This window comes from Ursus americanus, chromosome 27, assembly GCF_024610735.1.
Source record: "Ursus americanus isolate L20-20 chromosome 27, mUrsAme1.1.p, whole genome shotgun sequence".
Classification (NCBI taxonomy): domain Eukaryota; kingdom Metazoa; phylum Chordata; class Mammalia; order Carnivora; family Ursidae; genus Ursus; species Ursus americanus.
In genome coordinates this window covers 5,419,692-5,433,398 of record NC_142153.1, presented here as the reverse complement: position 1 = coordinate 5,433,398, position 13,707 = coordinate 5,419,692, and the positions used below count along the sequence as shown (strand labels likewise).

The 13,707-nt window shown below is 47.8% G+C and overlaps 1 protein-coding gene across 1 annotated transcript; it reads right to left on the bottom strand.

Moving 5' to 3' along the window:
- Positions 1 to 539: 539 nt before the first annotated feature.
- DKK4 (dickkopf Wnt signaling pathway inhibitor 4) lies at positions 540 to 3,215 on the bottom strand. The gene is made up of 4 exons (XM_045779104.2): positions 3,105 to 3,215; positions 2,442 to 2,592; positions 1,818 to 1,970; positions 540 to 790 (listed from the first exon to the last, which is right to left on the bottom strand). Exons 1-4 carry the CDS (start codon positions 3,213 to 3,215, stop codon positions 540 to 542), a joined length of 666 nt encoding a protein of 221 aa, XP_045635060.1.
- Between the last annotated feature and the right edge of the window lie 10,492 nt (positions 3,216 to 13,707).

Below are 13,707 nucleotides of genomic sequence, written 5' to 3'. Positions count from 1 at the left end.
CAAAATACACGCAAATGCTTTATAACTTGCAGAGGACTATAATACACGTAAAATACTACCTTTTGAATTTTATTTCTTTATTAACCAAATTATTTTGTAGTGAAGGGGCATTTCCCTTACAAGAAATGAAAGAAAAGAAACAAGAGGGATTTTAAGGAAATTTTTTTCCCCTTAATTTACTGTGTTAATTTTCACTGGTAAGATAAGAATTACCTGCAGACCATCACTTTTTTCCCCCCAAGTTACTGTCAGGTACCAGAATTTCACCAGAAATTACATAAAGATTTATTTGAACTAGTTGAGTCACTAGATCAAATTAACTTTTCTGTGGAATCACATTACTTTGCAGAAATAGACAAGAAGCCAAAGCCAGTTTTCCTTCATCACAAGGCAGCACCCCACGGCGCTCTAGGTCCGTCTATTCCAGTTGCTACAAGATTTGATTTACAGAGAGACGGAAAGATTTTTAAATTAATGTCTGAGATTTCTGTTTGAATACAGTAAGGAGTTGTCTTTTATTTTGAAATCTTTACAGCTTTTTAGATTTTTTGGCATACTCTTAACCGTGCATGTTGTCGGTTGCCAGTCACTTGATTCCGACATAATAGTCCAGGACCACAGTCACAGCGCTGGAAGATTTCTGGAGCTTGAGCAGTGTCTTTCTGCCCTCTTCTAGAGCACACCTGTCCCTCCAGGAGGACTGGCTTACAAATTTTAGTCCAAAAATGACGAGCACAGCAAAGTCCATCTCCACAGTCAAAAGTTCTGAGACATCTTTCTCCCTCTTGTCCTGTAACAAGATTCATACAGGCTGTTGCAATAAGTCGGGACAGTGCCATATGGGGAGCTTGTAGCTGGGATCAAGGTGTAGGATCCAGAACTGAGGGCTCCAAAGTAAAAAAAACCAGCATGCAGTTCTCCCAAAGCTAAATCTTACGTCAAAAGTAGATGAAATGGAAATTTTCGCCCTACCTGATAGAATTTGTTTTATAAAGTTAAGATATTTTCAAAGGGAGATGAAATTTCCAATCTTGAGGAATTAAATCCGTGTCTCCCATCAGTGTTTTATTAAATGGGTTTATATTGACACCATGACTGATAAAGGGGCCACTTAACCTGGAGACACAGACTGGCCAATTCACCACCTTCAAACATTCCAGTTATTTTATGTCCAAGATTGGAATTTGAGACTGCAATTTTGCAAAAAACTTCATCTTAGTGAAGTTTGTATTTTGTCCGAGAATAAAAAGTTAATGCATCTACTTTTATTTCTCTTCTATTTTGTATCCTGAGGACCTAGAAAGGGAAACCGCCGTTTGTTCAATTACAGACCATAAAAACGTGTATGTGTAAAATTCCCTGAAAGGTTTTCTTGCTAACCAGTTCATTATTATGGCTAGTCCCCTGTCCTCTTGACTGGCTGACTGCCTTACGCTACCCCCTACATGATCTTCCTAGCTGTGGATGGAGAGAGATTAGAAAAAGGACATCATCCCTATTTTTCTGGAGTGGGAGGAATCAAGTCAGGTTCAGCCTATCCTTAAAAGCCTAGGAGGAGGAAAGCTTTTACTTCTTTTTCTTCTTCTTCTTCTTCTTCTTTTTTTTTTTATTAAGGATTTTATTTATTCAAGAGAGAGAGCACGAACAGGAGGAAGGGCAGAGGGAGAGGGAGAAGCAGGCTCCTTGCTGGTCGATCCCAGGACCCATGAGATCATGACCTGAGCTGAAGGCAGACCCTTAACCAACTGAGCCACCCAAGGGCCCCAGGAAAAGTTTTTCTTTAAAAAAAAAAAAATTGCTCAGAATGCTTCTCTTACCCTTACTGCCTTGTGATTTCTTAATATTTGGCTTCCTTTTCGGTTTGTCTTCCTGAATCGGATGCTCAGTTGTTCCCTTCGTGTCCACAGCATCTTGGTCATCGATCTGCCTCTCCAATACTGGCACTGCATCTTCCACTGTCGTACAAACATCTGAGAGACAACCAGTGTGGTTAGAGTTATTAACTTCAAGGATCAGGACCACGGACATGCTAATTATCGCACTGTTAACACAGTTTGGCAGTACTTCCGCCTCCAGTTTACACATAACTTCCACGATTTCTGGGACATACGCACCAAATATTTACACACACATATGGCAAAGAAAGTAGTTAAGTAATTAGTGGAATCCATGTGAAAATGAAAGAATTTGAAAGATTCCAACTTGAACCCTTCCTTTAAACTTATATGTAAGTTGTTGACAAAAACTGTTGCCAGGAAATAAACTATTTTGTTGCATTAAGAAAAGGCAGCTGCATGAATGACTTCAAGCGTGAATCCAGGAGACTCTCAGAGAGTGCCTGTCTTGGAATATTCTAGCGTATGAGACTCAGATGCTGTCTTCAGTCAAAAACCACTGTTCCTTGGGGCCAAGCAATCCAACAAGGGTTTACAATGGCTTACCATTCACGCAGAGTGTCCCAGGGCAGCACATGGCGTGACGTTGGCACCTCCTTCGTAACCCACGACATGTAGCACAGAATGGCTTCTCATCTTGAGGTTTGAGGCAGAACTTTCTGGAATTGCAGTCCTTGTCAGACAGGCACTGTGAACCCTGTAAGGAAAAACTTGTCACAGGGCTGGGGAACCCAAAAGATGTAAGAGGACTTTTAACTCAAAGTGGGAGGTGGAGGAAGCCGAATCATAGTGGCACTTTGCATGCGGGACAGACCTTCGGTGGCACCTTAATCTTTCAATATAATTGCTTCTCTCCCACAAAGGGGAGATCAAATCTCCGATGAAGAAACCTATGTGCTGCAAGGGTTGTGTTCGAAAAATTGTCCTGCTTTTAAAACTCAGGATTTCATTTTTGTGTGCTCTTTGTGAAAATGGAAGAAAATGCCTTCCCATGTGTGTCATACAGATGATGAGATTTTTGATGTGGATCGAGAAGCCGAGCTACAGGTTGAGTACATAGCATGCTGGGGTTCGTGCCATACCTATTTGGTGTTTCGACTCTAGTGAGTCCCAGCAACCGCTGCGTCCATTTGCCAGCCCTCCCCCCCCCCCCCCCGCCCCCAGCCTTACCCCCGTGAACCGCCCCCTGCTCCCTTAGCGGCGCGTTACCTTCCGAGCCCCGTGCACATCAGCAGAGCTCTTGATGTTGTTGAAGTCCAGAACCAGAGCTCCCAGGGGGGCGCAGAACCAGCTCAGCCCCAGCAAGACCACCACCGCCATCCTTTAATCGCCCCTATACCTCCTCCAAACCGGGCTGCTCCAAACCCACAAGAGAGCAAAACGGAAACCCTACAAGGTCGTCTGGAACTGCTTTTCCTGAAGGAGAAGCAAATCTTCGTCTCCGTAAGGTGTGTGAACTCCAGTGAGCAGGTTCCTTCTGAAACTTTATACCAGATGTGGCCCCTCATCTCTCTCCACCCCCCTCCTTCATTTCCTTCCTCCTTACCCCACACAGGCTTCAACAAATCCCTTTAAATCTGTTTGATCAATGGTTCAAAACAAGGATTCAGTAGAGGGAGAGAAGGGGCAGGGCCACAGCGGCTTCTCCTGCAGGGGTGGAATCCCTCTTAATTATTGCATATCAAAGTTAGTTCAAAGGGCTAGCAGAAGAGCAGGATGTCTGTATCAAAGGCAAACTCTGATAATCACCTGCATTTCCTACCTCCAGGAATCCTTTGCGGGTGGAGGGAGTCTGTTCTAAGATCTGTTTTCACAGCTAATTGTGCTCAAAGAAAGAATGAACCATATTGGCCAATATGACTAGAGAGGATGCCAAAAACTAATGAGTTACAAAATATCCTGAGGAGCTTTAAACTCTGCTTCAGATAGTGAAGACAGATAGAAAAGAGAGAAAGCCTTCTGATTAGCTCTGGCATCTAGATGTAAAAATCCCAATAACTTAAAAGCTGTGAACACAATAGCACCTGTTCAATTCAATGTCAATTGGAAAATAATCCTTCCTAAACTGCAAATTGAACTGCTTGAAGCCAGGGTTATTTAATTAGGAAAATAAAGCAATTTAGAACAATCCACCGCCTCCTTTTCTTGATGGTGGGGACAACTGCAGGAAGCCCGTTTTATGCAGATCCATATAATTCAATAGGAAGCGTCAGATGCATTTTATGTGCAATGTGTTAAATTTGTATTGCATTGTGTTAAATGGACTTGAGCGGAACAGGTCTCCAAGTCTCTAGCTGATTTCAGGTGGGATTTCATTCATTTTCAGTTTTCCTAATTTGAATTTTTAAAAACATCTGCTTCATCCCGTTTTGTCTCATTTATTTTCAGCCAGACTGTTAGAGAAGTCAAATCACTTAGACCTGTGCTTATCACTGCCTAAGTATTTTAGCAGTAGAACAATCTAGATCTGGGTCGAAACATTTTTCCCCACGCTTCTTGGTTTCATTGTTCTTAGCGTAGGCTCGTCCTGGTTTCTCAGGTGTGAACTGCTGTTTAAAATCTAAAAATACTCGGTGGTGGGCAGCATGTCTGGCTGGCTCAATTGGAAGGGCGAGCACTCTTGATCTCAGGGTTTTGAGTCGAGCCCTATGTTGGGTGTAGAGATTACTTAAATAATCAATCAATCGATTAATCTAAAAACGCAGGGACGCCTGGCTGGCTCAGTTGGTGGAGAACGTGACTCTTGATCTTGGAGCTGTGGGTTTTGAGTCCCATGCTGGATATAGAGATTACTTAAAAATAAAATCTTTAACAACAACAACAAAATCTAAAAATGCCTAGTTTCTAAGCCAAAAATGGCACTCCTGGTATTACTGGGTCTTCTTCCAGAACATCAGCCCATCGAAATGTATCTCAACCCCGTGCCAGGGGAACATCCCCAGTCCTGAGTAACAGCTGGTGCCAGGTAGCAGCGTGTGACCTGAGGCGTCCTTCCCTTGGTTCTCTACCTTGGGTTGCAGCCGCTTGTCCGCCACTCAAATGGTGCATGGGAGCTACTCCTTCTGCAAGTACCCTCCCCCCCTTTTTTTTGCTTCAACTGAAAACATCAAACACCCTTTGATAGTATGATAAGCCCGGTGACTAGGTGTGTTACAGGATTTATTTTGAAGTTGGACCATTATGACCCCAGGGTTCCCTCTCTGCCAGGGATCTTTGCTTCCTGTTACCTAACTGAAGAGAGAGTATCAGGGCACCAACGGCTTCTGGCAATAAACACAGACAAAAGGACTGATGGGAAGTCCTGTAACACAGCAAACATTCACTGAGCACTTCGTATGCAGCAGAACCTGTGGTTCCATGTTGGGAATAACAAATAAAACACAGTCCTTGGCCCCGAGGAGCTAGCGTCCCGTCAGAAGACACATATATATTTCTAGGGACCGTTCCAATATATTATAACAAGCGCTAGGATAGAGGCATAAATGTGGGGCTGGAGGGCCACAGAGGAGGGCATGAGCAGACCTTCTGGAGAAGCAAAGAAATGCATCTACAGAGGAGGTACTATTTGAGCTGGGTTTTGTGGGATGAGTAGGAGTTTTCTGGGTTGATAAGTAGGGAATGGTCTCACCCCAGGCTCAGAGAGTGAAGCACGTGGAGGGGCAGAGAGATGCACTTTAGGTCTCGGGAAAGGTTCTGTGTGGCTGGGGCAGGTGGTGGAGAGACAAGGTGAGGCTAGATGAAGAACCTCTTACACTGTGCAAGGAAAACTGGATTTTATTCTACGTGCAGCGTAAAGTCATCAGAGACGTGGAAGCCTGAAAGTGGCATGACCTAGACTGCTTCTTCAGCAAGCGGTGCTGGTGGCAGTGTGGAGCTAGGCTTGTGGTGGGTGACAGGGGACGCTGGGCCGTCACCCGGTCTCGGCTGTAGCTGCCCAGAAGAGGAGAAGGAGGAGGTCCGACGTCAGGCAGCGGTGACGAGAACTAAGCAAAGGCTGGGGTTTTAAAGTGGAACCCCACCCGTCAGTTGATGTGGGAGGTGGGGAGTGAGTGGGAAGGAGGAGCTGGAAGAACGTGGCCATTTCTAATTTCTCACGCTGGGTGGACTGTGGTGGCGCGAAAGCAGAGAATTCCAGATGAAGAGCAGGTTGGGGGGCAGGGTGACAGGTGGCCGTAAAGAAAGCTCTCCAGATCATCAAGTTCTTGCTGGACATCTAATCCTGAGGTATTTTCCACGAGAGATGCTCTCCATCTTGCCTCCCACAGACAGAGAGGAGAGGATGCCGACATCAGACCCTGGAGGGTCACAAATAGGACACAGAACGAGACAGAAAAGCAGACGTCTCTGTCTCTCTCTGCGCTGGGAGAGTACAGGATTTGGGGTCAGGCTGGTGTGGTTTGATCACAAAACTGGCTTCTCCTGCGGCATCACAGCGCCCATCTCCCCCGTGCATCCATCCCCCTGCCGGTCACGGTACTTGCAAAGCTCTGTTGTGATTGTCTACGGATTTGTCTCTACAGCTGGACGATAAACTCAGCGAGGGCAGGGCCACGGCTGATCCATCTTGATAGCCTCGTGCGCCGGGTGCCCGGCTCTCAGGAGAAGCTCCCCACGATTGTTAGGTGACAGATGGGTACACAGCTACATGTTTAGTGACTTTGGGGTGCTGGGCAAGTCACGTCAGCTTTCGGGGCTGCAAACTCCCCAACCGGCAGCTGGCACTGCGTCCTCCACAATGACTACATTTTGAGGGTTCGGCGTGGGAATACGTGGGCAGGGCCTGCTACAGTGGCTGGTGCTCAGAACGCTCTAAACAAGCGTCTTCTACCTCTTTTCTAGGCCAGAACTTTCCGCGGTCACATCAACTTCAGTACCCGGCTTAACTCATGGCCCTTCCACGGCGGGCTCCCCACAGATCTTTGTTTGAGCCCACTCGCGAGGAAAACTTCCCCCTAACCTGAGGCCTTCTTTGGCAAGAGGGCCTCTATTTCTAGGTCTCCTAAAAGCCAGAGCAATTGTGAGGAAAGTGAGAGTGTGAAGTCTCATGTGGAATTTAAGGAACAGAAGATCCTAGGGGAAGGGAGGCGAAAATAAGACGAAATCAGAGAGGGAGACAACCCGCAGAAGCTCCTGACTCCAGGGAACCAATGCGGGGGACTGGCGGGGGGGTAACCGGGTGATGGGCCCGGGGTGTCACACGCAGCTGATGAGTCATGACCTCCGCCTCCGAAACGAGACGCTAATGTGAATTAATTGAATGTAGGTAAAATAAATTAAAAACTAAAGAACGTGAAGTCTCCCTGGAAAACGGCTTTTGGCGTATTTTCAGGTCGTCCGTACCCGCGCCGCTCCTCAGCCGGGGGCCGCAGCCAGAAGGAGGAGGACGGGCCCCCTGGCAGGTCGGCGAGGCGGCACCTGCGCAGCTCGGGCTCGGGGACGCCGGCGGGAGAGGAGGCGGCCGGGGAGGGAGCTGCAGCCCCGCGCCGGCGGCCACGGCGTCTCCTCGGCCCCTCGGCCCGGCGCCCGAGCTCGCGGGGCAGGCGGCGGCGTGCTTGCCGAGCGCCCCCGGGGCGGCCCCTGGAGCCTCGCGGGTCGCCGGGCTGCGTGTCCGGGAGACCCCCGGAGTCCGCCAGCGCCGGGACAGGGCAGCCCTCGCCTGCAGGCTGGCGCCGGTGCTGCCATCGCGACGCCCCCCGCAGGGATGAGGGGCTCGCTGCACGTCTCCGGCGGCTCCTCTTACCCATTGCGCGCCGGGCCGAAGCAACGTGCGGGTGCAGCCCTAGGGACGGAGCGGACGACGCCCGGGGCCCAGCCTCGGCGCGCAGGGGTGCGGCCCCCGGGCGGGCACGACCTGCACCCTCCCGCGCCGCCCCTGCCCTGGGTCAGGTCAAAGGCCGAGCGTCAGCACCCATGATTTATATGCACCGAGGAACGGACACTGCTGCGTGTTCGGGCCCCTGTGTCAAAGCCAGTTTGATTTCCATAAATTTTGCTTTCCTTAAAAGAAAATCAAAGTCGCTGAAACAAGCAGGTCTTTGGCAGAATCTCACAGGGAATGTTCAATAAAATGAAAGATGAGACGGGCATGTCTAGAGGAGACGAAGGTTGCAGGGTGTAATCCCAGAGCGGCTATAAACATCACGGTCTAGTTACGTGAGGGCAGGAGGCAGAGCAAGCCCTTGCAACCGCTCAGGAGGAGTCTGTCAGATGTCCTGCAACTAAGCGTGGGGGCAGCGGGGTGGAGGCCGGGGAGACGGTTCTGGCCTCTTCCCTGTCACACCACCGCTCAGCCTACGTCCTCCTCTTCTCGAGGGCCTCTTACAGGCCAGGGTCCCGGGAGTGTAGGGTGGGAGTGTAGGGTGGGGTCCCAGGCCACCCTGGGGCTCAGCCCCAGGAGACCGTTCAGATGCTGTCTCTGCGAATTGCCCCCTTTGGAGGGGCCCCACGAGGTGATGCTGGGGACCCCCTTCTTCTAGCAGCAACAGCCTCAGAGCTGTCCTGACTTGGTTCCAGGCATCTAGCCAGGAACAGCTCCAGGCGACCACGAGCTTCCTTCTTCAAGGATAGGATCTGCCTTCTTTTTACCTAAAAAAATTAGATGAGGTTGTGTGTGACTTCATAGACCCAAATGCCTCTCCACCCTACCTTGTTCCCCGGGCGCTTCCCATACCTGTCTTCCTCCGTCTGGGCTGCTGTGACAAAACCACCACAGACCGGGTGGCTGATAAACAACAGAGATTGATTTCTCTCAGGCCTGGAGTCTGAAGCCCAAAATCAGGGTGCCCCAGTGGGTGGGTTCAGGCTGGGTTCCTGGCTCCTAAATGGCTGTCTCCTCCTGTGGTAGAAGGAGAGGGGAAGCTCTCTGGGGTCTTTTATAAGAATGCTAATCCCATTCATGGGGGCTTCACCCTCATGACCCAGGGCCTCCCAAAAGCCCCACCTCCTAAACCTATCACATCAGGCACTAGGATTTCAACGGAGGAGTTTGGAGAGGATGCAGTCAGACCACAGCAATACTCTTCTTCCTTCGAGCCCTGTAATCACAGACATATCCTGTTGCACAAAATACGGGGGGCAGGGGAGTGTGACAACAGACGCTACTATGAAAAGGCAAGAGAAGGGGAGCCTGGGTGGCTCAGTCAGTTAAGTGTCTGCCCTTGGCTCAGGTCATGATCTCAGGGTCCTGGGATTGAGTCCCTGCTCAGTGGGGAGTCTGCGTCTCCCTCTCCCTGTGACCCTCCCCCCTGCTCATGCTCGCTTGCTCTCTCGAATAAATCTTAAAAAAAAAAGACAAGAAAAAATGAAAAAGCTGACCGTGTCTCAATACATATCAGTTGGAAAAGGTAACAGCCCTTCCTGGGTCACTGAAGGAGTCCGCGAGCATACTTGGGCGACCTGTGGCGGGGCTGCCCCTGCTCTGCGGGGGCCGTGTCCCTTCACCCATGCCGCCATGCTCCCCAGAGGCAGTCTACTGAGCATGTGGAAAATTTTGGTTTTTTTTTTTAACTGAATATTTACGTTTCTAGAGTAATTTACAACTGACAAGTTCTTGAGGCCCTTTTAGCCTTTTGGTTGCCTGCAGCGTCTTCCCAGGACAAACCAGCTCCGGCCATCTTTCGATCTAGACTCTAAGATACAGACCAAACGGGGTCTGATGCTTTTCCCTCAAAAGTAGGGGGTGACCCCACAGCAGTAGGAGAGCCCAAACCTGCCTGGAGTCCCAATTATGAGGGAGCACATTTTTAAAAACGAGTGACTACCATGACTATAGCTAACTATGACAGTAGGGCTGTAACGTTCTCGCCCTAACAACTGAGAGAGAGTAATTATGTGAGATAAAGGATACGTTAGCTAACCTGACTGTGGTAAACATCTGCCACATATACGTGTATCAAATCATCACGTTGTACTCCTTAAATTTACACAATGTTATATGCCAATTATATCTTAGTGACACTAGAAAAAAAAAAAGAATACCCACCCATGAGCTCTGCACACGTGAGCTCTGGAATCGCCTTGTGGAGGCGGGAAGCTGCTTGCTTTGAATTTCCCTGCGGTGTTCTCCAGGGGCCCACCTAGTGCTAGTATCCCTCTGCGTTAGAGTCTCCCTGCCAGGGGAAGTCTTCATCTGGTTACTCCATGTCCCCGGGTGTTGTCATGTATCTGACTCACCGGGTGTGATCGAGCCTTATTGCCAGGCTCCCACCCTGGATGTACCCTGGAGGTGGTCCAAGCCTCCTCACAACTTGGCCAAAGGAGGCTATCTGTGCCTGGAGCCCTCTGGGTGGGCCCCATTTGACCAGGAGTTTACTTCTGGGGGTCCCCATCTTAAAAATGAAGACACTGAGATTGAGAGAGGTCAAGTAATTTGCCCCAGGCACAGAGCTAGTGAGTTGCCAATAGATGTAGAACTTGAACATCAGTTTTCTGATTCCAGAGTTTATTTTTTCCTCTACACCACACTACATCGCTTGCTACCTGAAGTCCCCAAACATCAAATCACTTGAAACGTAGCTGTAGGTTCACTAGGAAATAAAATCACAGGGAACACTGCCTGTTGCCATATTTGGGTTACATACAACTGTAGGACTATGTCACCTTTCCCCTAAATTATCCTTTCTGGAAATGTGATTATAGACGTTAAGATTCGATAACTTGCAGGTTGTATCGGCCGGGCTGTACCCTAATCTACGTGTGGTGGTACATTGACGAAACTGGTTTCCGCACAAAGACAACTTGCCATTTTGACTTTCAACGTGGACTCTGACATGGTAGGGCAGCCTCCAGACACACCATCCAATCCTGTAGGATTCATAACTGTGTTCAAACCTTGCGAAAAATTTGGGTGAACCCTGGGGAACAAGAGGAGGGCAGGGTTCATCGCCCTGACGCACAAACCCAAGCCCAGTGCTCTCCAGCAGGTTTAGCTTTGCTTTTACTTTGATTCCTTGCGCCCTCTTGTGGTCAAGTGAAGTGGGCCCTCAGAAGGCCCCATGAAAATGCCAGGTACTCCATTCCAGAGGCGTTTCCCAGTTTTTGGTGGAAATTCCCCATGGAACAGTACTTCCCTTCTCATAAACCTCAGTACTGCCCCATCTTAGGAAAGTGACCTTAACTTTTCTAATTATAACTGAAAAACATGTTCCCAAATTTAAAATTTTGTAAAATACAGAAAAGTGTAAAGAAGAAAATAAAAGTCATGTATACTCTGACCCAGCAGAGACAGTCACTGTCGAATTTTGGTAAATTCTCCCAATTTCTTTATGCAAGTACATATACATATAACATTTATTTATTTAATATACAATATAATTGATCTATCACCAGCTCCAGAACTAGCCATTACTAATGCCTATACCGCCCCAGGTGCACCTCCTCTATCCAGTCACCCTGTCTGCCTCTCCAGCACTGATGTTTATGGTTATCATTCCATTGCTTCTTTTTTTTTATTTAAAGATTTTATTTACTTATTTGAGAGAGGGACGCCTGGGTGGCTCAGCCATTGAAGCGTCTGCCTTCAGCTCAGGTCATGATCCCAGGGTCCTGGGATGGAGCTCTGCATTGGGCTCCTTGCTCGGTGGGGAGCCTGCCACTCCTTCTGCTTGGGCTCTCTCCCTGACAAATAAATAGATAAAATCTTTTTAAGAATAAAAAAAAATATTTATTTGAGAAAGAGACAGCAGAAGCAGGGGGAGGGGCAGAGAGAGAGGGAGAAGCAGACTCCCCTGTTGAGCAGGGAGCCAGATGTGGGACTCCCTCCCAGGATCATGAAAGCAGACACTTAACAGACTGAGCCACCCAGGCACCCCTCCATTGCTTCTTCTTAAGGTAAAATTACAACACACACACACACAATTTGGGATTACATTGTGTTTACTTTTGCTTCCTCCTCTTTGTTTTTCACTGAACCTTTTCCTCCGATCATCAAATATTAATCACAACATTCGGCTGTACCATAACCCGGAATACAGGTATATTACAGTTTATTTAATGAATCCTCTAAATGTTGACCACTTAGGTTGTTTTTAAATTTTTGCTATTCTAAATCATTCAAGCTATTTAAGAGAAGTCTTTGCACACATCTATGATTGTTTCCTTGAGACGAGCCCCTAGACATGGGATTTCGGGGTATGGTGTATTGACATCTTTGATCACTCTGTCCCTCTGCCCTGGAAGTCATTCCCCTGTTGTCTACCTGAGCCATTCTGAGACATCACTTCCTCGGAGCCGCCTCAGTCTCCTCCCTCAGCACCCTGAGGGGCTTCCACCGCCAGGTCCCTCTGCACCCTGCAGACTCCCTGTAGAAGGCCAAGGGACATGGTTTGCACCTCCTCCTCTTCAAAGATGCCTTCAGCTGCTCAGTAACTAGGGAGTCCTCACCCCTCATCAGAATTTGGGGTCCTTGAAAACAGACAAGTGAGCCCTTTTGCTTTAATGAAAAGAAACAGGGAATTAAATAATACCGCGGGCTTCAGAATCTTATTTTTTACATTTAGCATAATTGAACTACCAAATCTTCACAGTGAGGCCTCTGCTCTTCGGTTGATTTTTGTTTCTGAGGGTAAAACTGTACTAACCTTCTGAGATTTTTCTCTCAAAAAGGTAATGGAGGCAGATCAGTGGCTGTCTTGACTCAAGCAGGTGATTTGTACTGGGAAACTGCTCGCCCTCAAGGCGACATGGGCCTCTGGACCCAGACAGCACTGACACGTAGGGCTGTTTCCTCCTACATTGGCTCCGAGCATGGTGCCCTACACATAGCAAGTACTTAGCAAATGTCTTACCAATGAAGGAGTCTAAAAGCTCTTCCCTCCTCTAAAATCCTGTTTCGAGAGACTTTATAGGAGAAGAATGCCATGTTACTAGGATTTGGACTAAGAAGGTTCCAAGGGTTTAGATCCCAGTGCGGGTGGGGGAATGAGAACTGGCTGTAGTTTCAAGGTGATCAAGGCCAGGGTCTTGCTATGGACATTGAGCATGAACCTGGATCCAGCTAAGTGGACAGGACTAGAGGGACATGAAGCAAAGGAAGGATTTCCTCGGTGGCAGCTGTTTTCCTTAATACTTTCTTTCATCACCTTCCTGAGAAAGTCTCTCTGCATGACCTAGGAGTGGTGTTGTCAGGTCCTTTCAGAAGAAAGATCTTTGGATAACAGAAGCTGAGGGAAGGAGTGCTGCCAAATTCCCATTCAAGTGTTCCTTATAATAGCCTTTAAGGGCCTGCTGTATCTGACAAAAGCCAGGTCTGTGCCGAAGCGCAGGCTGAAGTGTGGCTCTAATATATGTGTGTGTGTGTGTATAACATCTTTGTGTAACTTTTAAACTCTTACAGCACATTCGTTTTCATCTGTTATTAACTAATGAACATTTACCATATGCCAGGTAGATTGTTATATGCTATAAATACCTTATTTTATTTTCTATCCGCTCAATCCTCTGAAGTAGATCCTGTTTAGTTCTATCTCACAGAGGTAGAGACTGAGGCATAGAGAGGTTAAGTTGCTTGCCTAAGACCAAAGAATTGGCCCGTCTAGGATACAAACTCAGCCTCCTTGGATCCAAAGCTCATTTTATTTAGCCTACTAAGTTATACTGCTTTGCTTATGATATTTATCATATTCTGCCTCATTCAGCAGGTATTTGTCCAAGTCCTACATTATGAGTCCTTTGGGAGCATTTATCTTACTTATCTATTAGCCTGAAATGCCATACACACATCAGGCAAATAATGATATCTGCCTACTGATTCAAGCAGCAACTTGTAGACTGAACATCAATAACTTTGTGGGGCTTTTTTCTCCCCAACTTTTTA